At 36.6% G+C, this 17854-nt stretch overlaps 4 protein-coding genes and 1 long non-coding RNA gene across 7 annotated transcripts; 3 read left to right on the forward strand and 2 right to left on the reverse strand.

The window, feature by feature from the left end:
* Nucleotides 1-928: 928 nt before the first annotated feature.
* On the forward strand, nt 929-1383 carry AT1G09337. The gene has a single exon (NR_139607.1). It is a non-coding gene; the product is annotated as an other RNA (long non-coding RNA).
* A 2005-nt stretch (nt 1384-3388) lies between these two features.
* Nucleotides 3389-9401, forward strand: AT1G72700 (ATPase E1-E2 type family protein / haloacid dehalogenase-like hydrolase family protein). Of its 3 annotated transcripts, none has more exons than NM_105929.5 (11): nt 3389-3901; nt 4441-6334; nt 6421-6531; nt 6620-6896; nt 6981-7069; nt 7172-7259; nt 7364-7573; nt 7704-7829; nt 7959-8057; nt 8136-8327; nt 8422-9401. In NM_105929.5, exons 2-11 carry the CDS (start codon nt 4527-4529, stop codon nt 9106-9108), a joined length of 3687 nt encoding a protein of 1228 aa, NP_177414.1. In that variant the 5' UTR covers nt 3389-3901; nt 4441-4526; the 3' UTR covers nt 9109-9401. The 3 variants fall into 3 exon arrangements, with proteins under 3 accessions (NP_177414.1, NP_001322800.1, NP_001322799.1); NM_001334546.1 differs by having other exon boundaries at nt 3404-4167; nt 8422-9400; NM_001334547.1 differs by lacking the exon at nt 3389-3901 and adding an exon at nt 3908-4281 and having other exon boundaries at nt 8422-9353.
* Nucleotides 9402-9813: 412 nt separating this feature from the next.
* Nucleotides 9814-14347, forward strand: CKL2 (casein kinase 1-like protein 2). The gene is made up of 14 exons (NM_105930.3): nt 9814-10245; nt 10333-10373; nt 11198-11267; nt 11361-11509; nt 11587-11682; nt 11763-11830; nt 12181-12242; nt 12326-12389; nt 12476-12560; nt 12637-12763; nt 12872-12954; nt 13028-13091; nt 13202-13338; nt 13520-14347. Exons 1-14 carry the CDS (start codon nt 10170-10172, stop codon nt 13793-13795), a joined length of 1398 nt encoding a protein of 465 aa, NP_177415.1. The 5' UTR covers nt 9814-10169; the 3' UTR covers nt 13796-14347.
* AT1G72720 (hypothetical protein (DUF3511)) lies at nt 14299-15090 on the reverse strand. The gene has a single exon (NM_105931.4). It carries the CDS (start codon nt 14901-14903, stop codon nt 14520-14522), a length of 384 nt encoding a protein of 127 aa, NP_177416.1. The 5' UTR covers nt 14904-15090; the 3' UTR covers nt 14299-14519.
* Nucleotides 15091-15375: 285 nt separating this feature from the next.
* Nucleotides 15376-17799, reverse strand: AT1G72730 (DEA(D/H)-box RNA helicase family protein). Its single transcript, NM_105932.3, has 5 exons — nt 17622-17799; nt 17143-17212; nt 16957-17066; nt 16383-16813; nt 15376-16292 (listed from the first exon to the last, which is right to left on the reverse strand). The coding sequence occupies exons 2-5, from the start codon at nt 17208-17210 to the stop codon at nt 15657-15659; spliced, it is 1245 nt and encodes a 414-aa protein (NP_177417.1). The 5' UTR covers nt 17211-17212; nt 17622-17799; the 3' UTR covers nt 15376-15656.
* Nucleotides 17800-17854: the final 55 nt, after the last annotated feature.

Below are 17854 nucleotides of genomic sequence, written 5' to 3' on the forward strand. Positions count from 1 at the left end.
CAATGATTTCTAACCAGAAGATATTTCTCTATAGAAGAAGACCATATAGCATTTTGCAGAGACTTTAATAAAAGTATCTAAGAACACTAAGATTGTTTCTTGACTTTATCTTGTTGGAGTCAATAGACAAAATATCATTTGGTTTTTTGTTTTTCTTTTCAACTTTATTTGTTTGTTGTAATGGGAGGAAATAAAAAAGAAATAGACTTAACGATTGGTAAAATAGCACACCAAACGAAACGACTCTTTTGGTTTTATGAGAGTTGTCTTGTACTCTTATGAATGTGATGTGCCTAACTTTTAATTTTCCCCATGATTTTGGAAATCGAACCACTCCAATAAGAAAGTTACAATCGTCACCACTATGCCATTTATGATTTTTTCATTCTTCTTTTGACACTTTTTGATACTTTTGAATCCTCTTTATTCGGATGCATATATCCTCAAAACAAATACTAGATAATTTAAATCGAGTTTTAGTTAGTGGAACGAAAGATATTATTGGAGACTATCAAACTGTAAAACTGATGAAAATTGAACTAAAGCCCAAATGGTTACTTGAGTCTTCTAATGATTTTACACACTCCATGTTATACACGATATATAACGTGTCCACTATTGATTATAGACTTATAGTTAGCTTGATTTGTCGTATAAATACGGCGGGACCAAAGAAATTATATGATTACTAGATTCTTATGTCCTATTAGGAAAAAAGAATTGTACGTAATAGCATACGACACCTGTTTATCATCCGGTGGATATTAAATTTAAAACGTTTCTTATTAGGAAATATATTGGGGATTGAGAGTTTAGATATAAAAATATAAACACTATCAATCAAATAAAACATTTTCTAATCTTCTAAAGTCTTCAAAAGTTCTTTACTCTATCATTCTTTCTATAAAATATTTGTCGCATTAAAACCAGACAAGCCCATATGATACTTAAATATATTTACAAACGTAATACTACAATAATACAACAAAATGTATACTAGTAATAAATTACATACTTACAATTTAGAATTTAATTTGGCGGATTGATTGGTTTCACCAAGCCGTGTTGGGTTGCACGTAAAGAGGACCACCACGTTGATTAGTGTTTTAAATGAACCAACGATTTAAATTCCGTTGTGGGACTCCTCTTTGTGGGTCCTCATCCCTCCCTCCACGTTTCGATTTTTGGTCGTCCGATTTGGGATTTGATCAGAGTATTATTTCGGTTGATAAAGTCATACAAACCAACGGATACGATGAGCTGTTGGTTGAAGTAATCAATAGTATGGACTTTGACCACGACATTACAACGGCTTGTCCAATGTCCTAATCATATGCCATTTTTTCCACAAGTAAGTTTTGGTTTCGGCCTAATTTTGATATGTATGTAGTAATTCTCGTTTTTTGTTGAAGGATTCTCTGAAGTTACTCAGAAAAAAAAAAAGTTGAAAAGGAAAACATTTATAGGATGGGGACCTAGCAGTAACAAATGCAATAGGGTCCATAAAAGTCAGTGAAAATAGTTAAAAAAAAAAGTGGTCAATATCGTGTGCAGGGAAAAAAAAGAAAGTACAAAACTCGAGAAAAGGACTATAGAATCATGAACGTGGACCGATCCAATGTGATTATCCTTCGAACCAAAGTTAACTTGATGAAAGCTTTTTTGAATGGAAAAAAGAACAATACCTTAAATATTCCACGTTGACAGTATACAAATGTAAATCCTAATACAAAAACAACAACAAAAAAACGCGAACAAAGTAAAAATTCGTTTTTGGTTCATTGAGTTTTTCTTAATAAAAAAACGTCAAATCGTATCCAAATTTAAATTCGATTGTTTACAATTTCTAATGTTTAAAATTCAAAGAATATTACACTTTAGCATGGTAACGAGGATTTATTCAGTTAAACTTTGATTTTGGCTAGTGACAGTCTTTGTACTATTTACTCACTCATTATGTCGACAAATATGCTTTATTGAAAGGTCAACAGCAAACAACTTAACGTCTCTTTCTCCAAAACACTAATCCACCTATATAGTTATCCTATAATTACATCTAAACATCTAATCGAAATACACGTAATGTAAAATATGAAGCGTGTCACGGCACAGTTTCTATCTTATAAAAATATCTGGTTGGTTAGAAGAATGTAACATCTACATTGTTTTATTTAATGTACGTAAAATTAAATACATTCACAGATTTGTTTTGTTCATCACGTCTTTTTCTCTTAAGGTGTGTGTGTGTGTGTCATTCGAGTTATTGATATTAGAAAACAATCTCCACTACACGAATTCATCACGTAACTGTACATGAAAACAATCTTACCCGATTAGTGAAAGCAATGAATTCCAATAAATATTTATCCCGATCTATAACTAACATGAATTTCATCTACCACGGAAGAAGTTTTCCATATATAGTTTGTAACATTTCATGTTCTTATGAGTCCAACCAAAACCAACGTCCAAATGTCTCAAAATTGGTAATGTAGAATGTTTATAGAATTTACCTAGTTAATTAAGATTTGTAAGTATATGTTTATATGCTAACAACCATATCGAAAATACAAGCATAAGATTCTGATTTAAAATTTATAACTGGAGTTCCATATATCTGATGGATGGATTAACAAGAAAAAGAAACGGTGGGGATTGGTTGAACCACTCCCTGAAAAATTTGCTTCGTTTTGCAGATGAGAAAAAGGTTGTGACAACGTCACCACCATCTCTCTCTCCCCTATGTTTTTTTCTTTCTTTATTGGAATATCTCTCATAAGCTTCTGAATCAGATACCCTTTTTTTTCTTTTTCAGCAAATCATAGACCTACGAATACGATTTTCCTTTTTTCTTTGTCGGGACAAAACTAGAACTTTGTTTTCCTCTTAAGAAAGTGATATTCAGAAACAAACGCTTTCTAGTTATGGACTTTTACCAAAATACTCCAAGATTTTACACATTCTTTTTTTTCGTACTATAAGAGAGTTCTTTACACAGAACACAAAATTCATTAAAATACATGCTATTTTCTTTAAATTCTTTATTCATAGTTTTGTAGTTATATTACAGGAGGTTAATTAAAACTAGGAATGTAATATACTACTATATAAAACAACATTATTATGAGAATGGAATTATAATGTTAGGGATATAATAAATACTATACATTAAAAAAAATCAAGATATTCTAGAAAACAGAGACAATATTTGTTTTTGAGGAAAATAACAAATTTTCAACAGTCACGCCTAATAAAATAATTTAAATTCTGAAATTCGAATTAAACACGGATTAATTACAATTTTTTTCTTGTTTTGATAATTACAGCTGGATCATAAATACATTATATATATATATATTTCCAGATTTTGTATTGATTTACTTTGCAAAGCGCTCTCTCACAAGTTAAAAACTCTCTTTTGTTGGTAATGGCATACGTATATGTTGATAATAACGTATCTACCAATTAGACTATTTTCTAGTATAAAATTGTTAATTAAGTTAATTAGATTATTGTTGAAGAGAGAGAGAGAAGACGTAGAAGTAGAAGAAGAAGAAGCAGACCCGAAAGTGCCTGCACTGGTTCAGATTTGCAGAGTCGCTTTGATATACAAAAACAAAAACGAGTGAGAAATTTTCAGACACAAGAAAACAAATCTCTGTCTTTCTCTAAAACCCTTTCTCTATTTTTTCTTTTTTTGAGTCTCCTGAGAAAACAAGAGAAAGAAAAAGACAGCTGATAGAGAGAGAGAGAGAAAAAAGCTGCATTTTTTTTGCTTTGTGCTCTTGCTTCTTGATCTAACCATTGCCGACAAATTCTAGGCGAATCAATCAGTTTCTTCACTCAAATGGGTTTATGTTAGTTTGTCATGTTATCCACAGAATCTCTGGTTTGATTCCTGGTTTGTCTCCTGATTCTCTACTTCTCCGACAAATCTCCACTAAACCTGTCTGAAATTTTCTCTTCGTTTTGGGGTTTTCCATTGTGCTTGACTTGTTGTTGGGTTCTGGGATCTTGTCTCAGCTTTTGTTTTTTTACAGCTGTCAAATTGCGTTTGCGTGTTCTTCATCACCTCCTGCTTAATCCTTATCTATCTTAATTTAAGAATCAATTCATGATTTCAAATAGTCATAAGAAGGCAAATGTGTTTGAAATAATTGGTGTTTGGTAAATTCATTTTCCTCTCTGGGTTTCGTAAAGTCAACATCTTTGATAGATTTGCAATTTTAAAATTTTATTGATTTGCTATCATTCAGATTCGAGTCTGTTGACCAATTTTGAGTATGTTTTGTGTTTAATAATTTTTGTGTTTAAAATTATGTGACGAGCTTCCGAAATTTATGCTTCTTTGTTTCAGTCTTCTCTGCCATTTTAATTATGTTTCTGAAAGATCAAAGCTTTCGAAATTTTTACTAATGGGTTTGGTTCATTTTTCTACAGGACTATGAGATATGAAGCACTAATCTGATTCTTGAGGAAATAAAGTGCTGGATTTTGTTAAAAGATCATAGAGAAGTTCTTGTGGAATGGCTCGAGGTAGAATAAGATCGAAGCTGCGACTAAGCCTTCTTTATACATTTGGATGTCTTAGGCCAGCTACGCTTGAAGGTCAAGATTCTCAACCAATCCAAGGTCCGGGTTTCAGCCGGACTGTGTTCTGTAATCAGCCTCATATGCACAAGAAGAAACCTTTGAGATATCGTTCTAATTATGTCTCTACGACGAGGTACAATTTGATCACTTTCTTTCCTAAGTCGTTGTACGAGCAGTTCCACCGTGCTGCGAATCTCTACTTCTTGGTAGCTGCGATTCTCTCGGTGTTTCCTCTATCACCATTCAACAAGTGGAGCATGATTGCTCCTTTGGTCTTTGTTGTTGGGCTTAGTATGTTAAAAGAGGCTCTAGAAGATTGGCGTAGGTTTATGCAAGACGTGAAGATTAATGCGCGGAAAACTTGTGTTCATAAAAGTGACGGTGTGTTTCGTCAGAGAAAGTGGAAGAAGGTTAGCGTTGGGGATATTGTGAAAGTGGAGAAGGATGAGTTTTTCCCTGCTGATTTGCTTCTTTTGTCATCGAGTTACGAGGATGGGATTTGCTACGTTGAGACTATGAACTTAGATGGTGAAACAAACTTGAAAGTGAAAAGATCTTTGGAAGTGTCACTGCCACTAGATGATGATGAATCTTTCAAGAATTTCATGGCGACGATAAGATGTGAAGATCCAAACCCGAATCTCTATACCTTTGTTGGCAATCTTGAGTTTGAGAGGCAAACATTTCCTCTGGATCCAAGTCAGATTCTCTTAAGAGACTCAAAGCTTAGGAATACAACCTATGTTTATGGAGTTGTGGTATTTACTGGTTTTGATACCAAAGTTATGCAGAATTCAACAAAGTCGCCTTCCAAGAGAAGCAGAATAGAAAGGACAATGGACTACATCATCTACACTCTTCTTGTCCTACTTATTTTAATCTCTTGCATCAGCTCATCAGGATTTGCTTGGGAGACAGAGTTTCACATGCCAAAAATGTGGTACTTACGACCTGGCGAGCCTATAGACTTCACAAATCCGATCAATCCAATCTATGCTGGGGTTGTTCATCTGATCACTGCTCTATTGCTTTATGGATATTTGATTCCAATCTCTCTTTATGTTTCGATCGAGGTTGTCAAAGTCTGGCAAGCAAGTTTCATCAATCAAGACTTACACATGTATGATGATGAGAGTGGAGTCCCTGCAAATGCGCGCACATCGAATCTAAACGAAGAGCTTGGTCAGGTTCATACTATCCTCTCTGACAAAACAGGAACTTTGACATGTAATCAGATGGATTTCTTGAAATGCTCCATTGCTGGTACTTCTTATGGTGTGCGTTCCAGCGAAGTAGAAGTTGCTGCTGCAAAGCAGATGGCTGTGGATCTTGAAGAGCACGGTGAGATATCGAGTACTCCTCAGTCTCAGACTAAAGTGTATGGTACATGGGACAGTAGCCGTACGCAAGAAATCGAGGTGGAAGGGGATAATAACTATAATACTCCTAGAGCTCCTATAAAGGGATTTGGTTTTGAGGATAACAGACTTATGAATGGTAATTGGTTGAGGGAATCACAACCAAATGACATTTTGCAGTTCTTCCGCATATTAGCTATTTGTCACACAGCTATTCCCGAGCTGAACGAGGAGACTGGCAAGTACACTTATGAAGCAGAGTCACCTGATGAGGCTTCTTTTCTTGCTGCTGCTAGAGAGTTTGGTTTTGAGTTCTTCAAGAGAACCCAGTCAAGTGTTTTTATCCGCGAGAGGTTCTCTGGTTCAGGGCAAATAATCGAAAGGTGAGATAGTAAAGATGTTATATGTTTATCAGTTTAGCTCTAATTTTTTTTGCGGGCATCCTGAGTAAGTACCAAAAACATTGCAGGGAGTACAAAGTTCTGAATTTGTTGGAATTTACGAGCAAAAGAAAGCGAATGACAGTAATTGTACGCGATGAGGAAGGGCAGATTCTTCTACTATGCAAAGGAGCTGACAGGTTAGCAATTTGTCACATTGACCACATCTAGAAGCTTATGTACAATAAATCTTTACTTTTATCAACTGTTTCTTCCTGAATTTTACAGCATCATCTTTGAGCGGTTGGCGAAGAATGGAAAGACATACTTGGGACCTACCACTAGGCATTTAACTGAATATGGAGAAGCCGGACTCCGTACACTCGCACTTGCTTACAGAAAGCTTGATGAGGATGAATATGCAGCTTGGAACTCTGAGTTTCTTAAGGCCAAAACTTCAATAGGATCTGATAGAGATGAGCTGCTTGAGACGGGAGCAGATATGATTGAGAAAGAACTTATCCTTATAGGAGCTACTGCTGTGGAGGACAAACTCCAGAAAGGGGTATGCATTGTTGCACAGACACACTAACGCCATATTTGTCTTGCTTATGTAAACTGAATTCCTTTTCTTTTTCATCTGACTTAGGTGCCCCAATGCATAGATAAACTTGCTCAAGCTGGGCTCAAGTTATGGGTTTTAACTGGGGACAAAATGGAAACTGCAATCAACATTGGGTTAGAATCTCTGATTTACCTTGAACATAAACTAGAAAGTATATCTGTAATCTGCTTTTATCCAGTGATTTTTATGCACAAATTCCCTTTTATGAACTGCAGATTCGCGTGTAGTTTACTACGACAAGGCATGAGACAGATCTGCATAACATCAATGAATTCAGAAGGAGGATCCCAAGATTCAAAAAGGGTATGTCTAATGGAGTTGCATGATGCATATTGCTAAAGTATGAATTTAAAGTTCCTTCAACTAAAATTTCGAACCTCACTCCTATATTTCTACTGATGTGTTAGGTTGTGAAAGAGAACATTTTGAATCAACTCACAAAAGCTGTACAAATGGTGAAGCTTGAGAAGGATCCGCATGCTGCATTTGCTTTGATTATTGACGGGAAAACTCTAACTTATGCCTTGGAGGATGATATGAAGTATCAATTCTTGGCTTTGGCAGTGGATTGTGCATCAGTCATTTGCTGTCGAGTGTCTCCCAAGCAGAAGGCTTTGGTATGTATATATATATATATCCTTCCCTTATTCGTTTCATCGCATTCCTCCTTGACTATGCAACTCCCGAAACTTCATACAAAAAAAAGAAAATCTAAATTTATCTATTTTGCTCTTTCCCAAATTCAAGGTTGTTAGGTTGGTTAAAGAGGGAACTGGAAAAACCACATTGGCAATAGGTGATGGTGCAAATGATGTTGGGATGATTCAAGAAGCTGACATTGGTGTAGGAATTAGTGGGGTTGAAGGAATGCAGGTTCAGTTTTTCTCTCAGCACCATGCCTTTTCTGTTTTTCAAGCCATGTTTTCTGTTTCTTGACTAGCAGAAAGTTCATTGAAAATCAAACCATGTCGACATTTTTGCTGATCCTTCTTACTTTTGCAGGCTGTTATGGCTAGTGACTTTTCGATTGCCCAGTTCCGGTTTCTGGAACGATTACTCGTCGTCCACGGACACTGGTGCTACAAAAGGATAGCTCAGATGGTAATATGTAGTTCTTTTGGCCATTTTAGTTACTCTTACATTTAGTTTGTTTCTAACCTTATGTTGTTCTACATCCAGATTTGCTATTTCTTCTACAAAAACATAGCATTTGGTCTCACTCTCTTCTACTTTGAGGCTTTCACCGGGTTTTCCGGGCAATCAGTATACAATGACTACTACTTGTTGCTCTTCAATGTTGTCCTTACCTCATTGCCAGTAATCGCCCTTGGTGTCTTTGAACAGGATGTTTCTTCCGAGATCTGCTTACAGGTAAGCTTTATAAATCTCCCTTCTTGAAAAGCTATTTCGAATCTCTGCTGATCATCGACAATAATCTGTGTTTTTTTCGCTTGTGCTTGTGTAGTTCCCAGCTTTATACCAACAAGGCACAAAGAACCTCTTCTTTGATTGGTCAAGAATACTTGGATGGATGTGCAATGGCGTCTATGCATCTCTTGTCATATTCTTCCTCAACATCGGAATCATTTACTCTCAAGCTTTCAGAGACAATGGCCAAACAGCTGACATGGATGCTGTTGGCACAACCATGTTCACTTGCATAATCTGGGCAGCTAATGTTCAAATCGCGTTAACCATGTCCCATTTCACTTGGATCCAACACGTTTTGATATGGGGAAGCATCGGTATGTGGTATCTCTTTGTGGCTATCTACAGTATGATGCCTCCGAGTTATTCTGGAAACATTTACAGGATTCTTGATGAGATTCTTGCTCCTGCACCTATCTACTGGATGGCTACATTGTTGGTCACAGTGGCTGCAGTTCTTCCTTACGTTGCTCACATTGCATTCCAGAGATTCTTGAATCCATTGGATCATCATATCATCCAAGAGATCAAATACTACGGAAGAGATATTGAAGATGCGAGATTGTGGACCCGAGAGCGTACAAAAGCCCGAGAAAAGACAAAGATCGGATTCACAGCTAGAGTCGATGCGAAAATCAGGCATCTAAGGTCGAAACTGAACAAGAAACAGTCAAATCTCTCACATTTTTCAGCTCAAGACGCAATGTCACCTAGATCATTGTAGCCTTGTATAGTGTTTGTTGTTTTTCTACAGGTCCAATTCTCTGATGCATCAGACTTTGGAGACAGGTCTTGAAGCTAATTTTGTTGAGAGTTTATAATAGAGTGAGATCATGTAAAGAGTAGCCTCTGATGTTTTTTCTACTTGTTGGGTTCGAATTTTTCTTTATCTTGTACACATTATACTTAGGTTTTGTGTATACTTAGGACAGAATGCAAAAAAACATAACAAAGAATCTTCCTTCTGTGCCTCTTCTGTGCCTCTTCTGTGCCTCTAATCATTTAATTGGTCATTTATATAAATTTGTTTATACAAAATCTGTTAAGTGAATCTTGACTTTAGAAAAAAAGAGAGAAATAACTCTCAATAGCAGTGATTTGTAAAATGATTTTCATTTCAACTAGAAATAACTCTCAATTTCATTTCATAAGTTTCCACAAAGAAATATTATAGAAATTGTTGCTTTAGTAAATGGTTTCGTATCCACCAATTGGCATTTAGGTAATTAGGTAATGAAATCTCCAACTTATTTGCGTGTCTGTTACTTTCTAGTTTCTAGTGACTTTAGAGATGAAGTGGTTGGCGAATAAATTAACTTACTTTATACTAATATATTAATTTTAATTTAATTAATTATTCTGGGCCGGGTTTTGCCCAATATGGGTTCAGTACGGCCCAACAACTCCGCAATTATTATTATTTTTCCATGGAGAAAATAAAAAAAGAAAAGAATAATAAGAGAGATTTGGTTAAAATGAGAGTGTAAGCAATTCTGAGTCTATCCCTTCCCTTTTGGGATATTTTCGCCGCGTGGATTGATATGACGACTCTCTTTCGCCGGAAGTCAATCGGAATCCGCGACAACTTCTTCCTTCAATCCCTTTGATTTTTTTTTGGCTCTACTTATCCCAAACCCTTCAAATCTTCAGGTCCAATCTCTTCTTCTATTTGTTTTTTAATTAAAAAAATCCGGCGAAAGGTGAAGCTCTTGGATTCGAGTGGTGGCTAGTAATCGATTTCGGTAGTTTAGAAGTAGTTTATAGGTTTTATCAGCTTTCGATTTGATGGAGCCGCGAGTCGGAAACAAGTTTCGGCTCGGAAGGAAGATCGGCGGTGGATCATTCGGAGAGATCTATCTTGGTATCCTCTTTATTCTGATTCACCTCTCGTTTGTGGTCTCTGTGACTGCGATGATTATATAAGTATTTGTTTTAACATGGTTTTTAGGTACCAATATCCAGACGAATGAAGAAGTGGCTATTAAACTTGTAAGTAATTCCTACTCAAAAAGTGGAACTTTATCATTTTCAGTGTTTAATTGAAGTACATAGAATTTAGTATTGCAATGTAAAGTCTGTACGTATATCTTCATTAAATAAAAGATTGAATTTTCTCGGAAAGTGGGAAGAAAGCTTTGATTGTTGTGAGTTGTGACTTATGTGTAGAAAGACTTCTGTTTATTGCTTGGTCTTTCTTAGCTTGTAGCTTCTCCTTTTACATGTTAAAATCGATCGGAATGAAAACGTTGGTGTACTGTGTTTAGACGAAAAAGGAATAGAATTTTATTTAACAGGCTACACACTGCTTTTTCTACTCTGATCATGCGATTGTTGCAATTTAGTTGAGTTCTTCCTTAAGCTTCCTCTTGATTATCTATGACTGTTTTCATTCAGTATTCAACATGATCAAACCAATATTTCTATAGTTTAAATCTGGGTTCAACCTGACTTTTCCGTAAGAACTGAGATCTATTATTGATTCTTGAGCAAATAGTCTAATTAATGCTGAATCAATTCTTAGAGTCCACGACAAAACTACCTGCAACTGGTGGGACCAACCTATTGAAAATTTTGTTGTGGCCTACAACTGGAGAATTATGAGGCTGACAGCTATACATATTACTGTATTGAACATTGGTTGTTTCTTTTTTCTGTTACCTGTTTGTACTGGTTCTGACTGTTGAGTATGTTAAATCAAATCCTCATGCTTGTTTCACATTTCTTTTTTTGCTCTGAAATGTAACAGATTTATCGTAGTTTGGCTACTGTGTTTGTTGTATATGTTCTGACGGCATCTTTTCTTCTTGTTTCAGGAAAATGTGAAAACTAAGCATCCTCAGTTGCTGTATGAATCAAAGTTGTACAAAGTATTACAAGGAGGAAGTATGGATCTAGTTCTGTACTTGTTTACATTTGTAGTTTGTGATGTCTTTTTTCTTATCCAAGAGGGGTTGCTTTCCTTTCCTTGATTTCTAGCTGGCGTTCCAAACGTTAAATGGTATGGTGTTGAAGGGGACTATAATGTCCTCGTGATAGACTTGTTGGGGCCTAGCCTTGAAGATCTATTCAATTTCTGTAGTAGGAAACTCTCACTAAAGACTGTACTAATGCTTGCAGATCAAATGGTAGGATCCCGTCTATAGCCTGAAAATTGTGTTCTCATGTTGAATAAACGTTTAGGATATCTTTGTTCCTCTTTCAGATCAATCGCATTGAGTTTGTACATCAGAAGTCATTTCTACATCGGGACATCAAGCCTGACAACTTTCTGATGGGTCTTGGAAGGCGTGCAAATCAGGTAGCTGTTGAAAAGGGCTGTTAGTAAAATTTGTTTATTCTCCAGAATTATTTGTTCAACGATTTGTTGACTGAATACAGGTATACGTCATCGACTTTGGTCTGGCAAAGAAGTACAGAGACTCAAATCATCAGCATATTCCATATAGGTTGGTTATAGCCCTATGATTTTCTTTGGGTCTGTTATTTATTTACGCCTATGTAGACTTTTTAAAAAAAAAAATCTTTTACTAGCTTGTGTGACTGTTGTCTAACTTAAAATTCTTCTATGTAACACATCCCTGTAAAAGGGTGGAGTCATCTTTATCCTCAGGATATATGGCTATTCAGGATAACTGTCGTTTTAGTATTGACTCAGGATATATAGCTTATTTCCCCTTTTTTTACGAAGATGCATTAGTATATGAGAAAATCATTTTAATGTATTGCTAGGAAGTATGATTGCAGTATATGATGTTTCTTCATATCAATTATAATTCTAATATTTTGTGTATCACAGGGAAAACAAAAACTTGACTGGAACTGCTAGATACGCTAGCATGAACACTCACCTTGGCATTGGTAATACCAGTTCATTTAGTTTCTAACTTTCTAATTATTTTAAAGAACGTAATTCTGGATAGGTAATTGCTATTTTATTACAGAACAAAGTCGTAGAGATGATTTGGAGTCACTTGGATTCGTTCTCATGTACTTCTTAAAAGGAAGGTATGTACCTCTCTTCCGTACCTGTTGGCATGTTGCTATTGGTTCTTTTTCGGCGGCATTTGGCTTACTTATCCAATGTAATGCAGTCTTCCTTGGCAAGGACTGAAAGCTGGCAATAAGAAGCAAAAGTATGAGAAAATCAGTGAAAAGAAAGTATCGACATCTATTGAGGTAAAATAATGTTCTGATACCTGTGTTGGTGACACCTATGGTTTAATACTGATTAAATATTCTATTCTTCTTTTAGGCTTTATGCCGAGGTTATCCATCTGAATTTGCATCTTATTTCCATTATTGCCGTTCTCTGAGATTTGACGACAAGCCAGACTATGCCTACCTGAAACGGCTTTTCCGCGACCTGTTTATTCGTGAAGGTTTGGTCCCCTCAATCACTTATGTTAATTCTAGTCTTGTGAAGCAAATATAACTTGGACCAGTTAATCAACATGTTAATTTGAGTTTGCGTCATCTGCTTATATTAGGCTTCCAGTTTGATTATGTATTTGATTGGACGATCTTGAAGTATCAGCAATCACAGATTTCTACTCCTCCTCCTCGTCATCATGTAAGAATCAGTTTTTCTTTTCCGAATGTCATCGTCCTACTTAAACTCTGCTGAATATGTACCTTTCTTCCAGGGTCCTGTAGTTGGGCCAAGCTCTGCCCTCCCCCCTGCCATTACCAGTGCTGAGAGGCCATCAGGTAGTTCCATCTATTTCGAGTAGTTTTTTTCCAAATTTCATTACGCATTTGGCTATGTTACTCTGTTCTATAGGGGCATGGTTTTCACCCATCTGATGTGTTCTTTGCAGGTGGCGACGAAGCTAGACCTTCTGGCTGGTCATCAGGAATCCCTAGACGAAATTCTGGACAAATTTTTAACTCAGGAAGCTTAGCTAAACAAAAAGCACCAGTTTCAAGTGATCCTGCAATATCTAAAGATGTAGTGGTGAGTACATAAAATTACCCCCCATGTTACAGGTATCCAATTCTTTAGCTGCTGATTTGAAGAAATAAACATAAGGTTCTGTATTGCTTGTATACACAAGGATTGGCAGCTGAATTTTAGTTTCTTGGATTCTTGTTCTTTGTATTAATGGTAACTGAGCTGTTTGTTTTTCTTGTGACAGTTATCAAGCTCTAGCTTTCTCCGCGCAACTGGGTCATCAAGACGTGCTGCTGTATCCAGTAGTCGCGAAGCTGCAGTTCTGGGAACTGATTCTGAGCCATCAAACCCTCAAATCGTTGAAGCTGGATCAGGCTCCAATTCAAAGATCCCTGTTAGTCGAAACTCACCTATCGTCTCATCTGAGATCAACAAGCTATCATCACCTTCAAGGGCGACTACTTCAGTCATGAAGAACTATGAGGCTAATCTTAAAGGGATCGAGAGTCTGCATTTTTAGTCGTTGGGGCCAGTGAATGATCTTGAAACCCCGGGACAAGTGTAAATTAAAAGACAAAGATGACCTCTCTTAGGCCCTCCTCATGTTTTACGTGCATTTGTGTTTACAGGGAGGGAGACTTGTGCCTCTAAGCACACACTCTAATAACATAGATAAGGAAAAGACTCTGAAGAAGTGATTTTCAGAGAAAGACAAACTCAAAAGAGGGCGAGACTAAAAAGTCAAAAGACTTTTAACACTTTTATTCCCCATTTGGTTTTACACTGTTTATGTTGTGTTTGTCTTGTTTGGTACTGCAACAGCTAAAATCGTTTGTGCTTCAAAAAGGTTTTAAGTTCTTAGAACTATTCCTCGGGCTGCAAAAAAACGTACAAAAGAAAGAAGGTTTTATATTGAGTATCTTCTCATATGGTGTGGGTAAAAATGGTCATTTTTGTTGGTAAAAATAGTGAAATGAGAGCTATAATTCATGGACAGATGCAATAATTGTTCTGGTCTTCCTTAAAGAGGATCTGAGAGTTGCATCTTCTGGTTATGTCATACTTCATCATGTCTACGAATGAATCAATGAAGTATATTGTAAATGCTAAATCGTATTTATCGTAGCTTAAGTTGTTACAGCAATCATCATACTTAGAAGGGTACCCTACTTAGAACAAGAATAAAAACAGACAAGTTCAATGGGGGAAACAAGAGAAGAAGATTGGGAAGATTTGTGGTTGGATCACCACAAACCATAGACAGCGTTTGAACAAGTCTCCTTGAACCATTTGAAGCTTTTCTTCATAGATCCTTTCACTCTCCCTTCAACACCATACACATTATAAGAAGCCACTCTCTTCTTCCTCTGAATCTCTGCCTCACACAAACCCTTAAATCCTTTCTTCTTCACCTTATTGCTTCTCTTCGATTTATTGTTGGAGTCGTCTCTCACAATTGTTGGATTCTGGTATGCATTATAAGTTGATGTACTGTAAGATCTCATCATCACTGGTGGCTGCTGGTTTGTTGGTTCTGATTCTGATTTTTCTCCATGACTGAAGCAATGGTACTTGTTGGTGATGCTGCTACTTCTGGTCTCTTCTCTGCATGACTTAGATCTGAACATCTTCACTTGCAAACAAACCTCAAAAAAAGATTGCTCTGCTTTTTTAGGAAGAAAAAGGAGATAGTTGCTTTTGGGTTTTATCTCCAACCTCTTTCTCTTCTGCTTTTTGTCACTTGCGAGTTTTTGACATATTTATAGAATGAGACATCACCTCTATATCTTGTTCAATATTTAGTGCAGTAATCACAACCTCAATACTGTATCTATTTAGTTACTCGAAGTTTTTTTTGTTTGTATATTGTTTTAGATGAGATTTGTTTGTTACATTTAAAAAAAAAACATTACTAGCGATTAGTTATCACTGTACTTAGTACAGTTTTGCATATTTATTTTTCCTAAGAAAATTTTGTAAGATCTCATGTCCTTTGGATTTACACATGGCCGCTTCTCACTTCATGAATTCGAGGGAAATTTTTGGGGCTCGTCCCCAACCTTATGTAGTATATATTTATTGTAAATTCAAGAGTAGAAAACTAGAAAATCAACAAAAGTTCATTAATGAAACTCAAGTAGAGAAAAGTCTTTAGTCTCATAGAGTATCCTTCCTTGTAAGCCACGTTCACAAAAAGATAAATAATGCCGAAATTCTTGATTGCCAAAAAAGCAAAATCATGTAATGAGTTATGTTCGCTTTTAGCCAAGAACTATAAATCTAAGTAGTAGCCTGAAAACAAAAATCAAAGCATAGAGAAGCTGCCAAAAAAAGGGGTAAACACAGCACTTTCTCAGTAAAAAACAGAAAAAAGAAAGGCTTCAGAGAAGATCAGCAACATTGCTTGGCAACTCCTCAACGACCACATTGTAAAACCTCTGAATATCAGCCATCATTCTCTCATCCTCCGATGTCATGAAATTGATTGCTACTCCCTTTCTCCCAAACCTTCCACTTCTTCCAATACGATGAAGGTAATTCTCCGGTTGGGTTGGGAGGTCAAAGTTTATGACCAGAGAGACTTGCTGAACATCGATACCACGAGCAAGGAGGTCAGTGGTTATGAGGACACGGGAAGACCCAGAGCGGAATTCGCGCATGATGATGTCTCTTGTGTTCTGGTCCATGTCTCCGTGTGTAGCTGAAACAGTGTGGTCACGGCTTCTCATTTTGTCGGTTAGCCAATCAACCTTACGCCTTGTGTTCACAAAGATGACGCTTTGAGTGATGGCCAGTGTCTCGTAGAGATCGCATAGTGTCTCGAGTTTCCACTCTTCCTTGTCTACATTGACATAAAACTGCTTGATACCTTCAAGAGTCAGCTCGTCTCGCTTGACCAGAATCCTGACTGGTTTGTTCATGAACTTCCTTGTGATCTCAAGGGCTTCGGGAGGCATTGTAGCAGAGAAAACACCAACCTGAACCTTGGAAGGAAGAAGCTGGAAGATGTCGTATATCTGACAGAGAAATCAAATTATAAGAACAAATGACTTGATTTTATCAGAGAGAAAAAGAAAATGTGAATGGGAGATTAAACAAGATTAAACCTGATCCTTGAAACCACGAGAGAGCATTTCATCAGCTTCATCAAGAACAAACATTTTGATTGCATCAGCACGGAGGGATTGTCTGCGTAACAAGTCAAAGACACGACCAGGGGTTCCAACAACAACATGAACACCAGACTGAAGAACACGTTGATCCTCACGAACACTTGTTCCACCAACACAAGCCTGAGCCTTGACGCCAAGGTAGTCACCAAGTGCCCTCATAACCTTTTCAATTTGCTGGGCAAGTTCTCGGGTAGGTGCCAAAACAAGAGCTTGGCATTGAACCAAACTAATATCGAGCTGCTGTAAAACACCAGAGCAAAAGGTAGCGGTCTTTCCAGTTCCAGATTGAGCTTGCTGGATCACATCAAGACCCTTGCAGAATGGAATAATTCCTCTTTGCTGAATAGCAGAAGGCTTCTCGAAACCTAATGATAAATAACAAAACCAATATGAGGTTGTTTAAGAGTAACAGTACTAAGCTTTGAAACAAACAAAAGAAAATACAAAACTAGACAGAAACAATGAAGGTATGTATAGAATGTGTTCTCAAAGGAAATACTTCACTTACCGTAAGCATAAATACCCCTGAGAAGATCTGGTTGCAATTCCATTGCATCAAAGCTGTCGCAAACTTCGTCATAGTTAGTGTAGAATGTTTCCTCTCCTTCCTCGCCGAGACTAGAAAGTATTACACAAGTCAGTTCTTGGTTGTTATAAAGGGATTCAGATATTAAGATACTAAAATTTAACTCACATGGCATTCATCTTAGTATCAAACTGACGAGGATCATATTGAGTTCCATCAGATGCCATTCCTGCCATGACTGGACAAGCATAACAAAAATATGAAATCGACATTAGAAAAAAAAAACAGATTACAATTTATAATCGAACTCGTTGTCTCTGAGATCACATAACAAACACGTAAAAGGTGATAAAAACATAGAAGCACCAAGAGAGATAGAAAGAGCAGAAGCAAATCAAGCATTCATCTTCGTAAAGTCAACTGCATAATCCTAAGGATTCAATTAATGTAACCAAAACATAACCAAGTCGCAGTAATAGAACATCTAAATCATCCTTGTACAAAAACCGATCCTTTACGAATCAGCATTGTATTAGGATGAAGCAAACATGAATCAAACAATATCAAAACCTATAACTTCTATAAAAGCAAGCACAATGGGGATCCAAAATACAAATCATACAAAAAGAAGAGAGATTCAAACAAACCTTTGCTGTTATCAAATTGAAGAGCGATTGAGAGAGAAAGATTGAAAAGATAGAGACAAAGACCAAACTCGTAGGATCTGCGCCGTGGGGTTGAAAGAAGAAGAAAAGACTGCTCCTTTATACTTCCACCCTTGTAACTACTTACGGTCTTTTTTTTTTTTTAGGTTTTACTTTGCTTATTCCAAGTAGGAAAAGGAAAACAACTTAAATATCTTCTTTCCCGATTTGCCCTC

This window comes from Arabidopsis thaliana (assembly GCF_000001735.4).
Source record: "Arabidopsis thaliana chromosome 1 sequence".
Lineage (NCBI taxonomy): Eukaryota > Viridiplantae > Streptophyta > Magnoliopsida > Brassicales > Brassicaceae > Arabidopsis > Arabidopsis thaliana.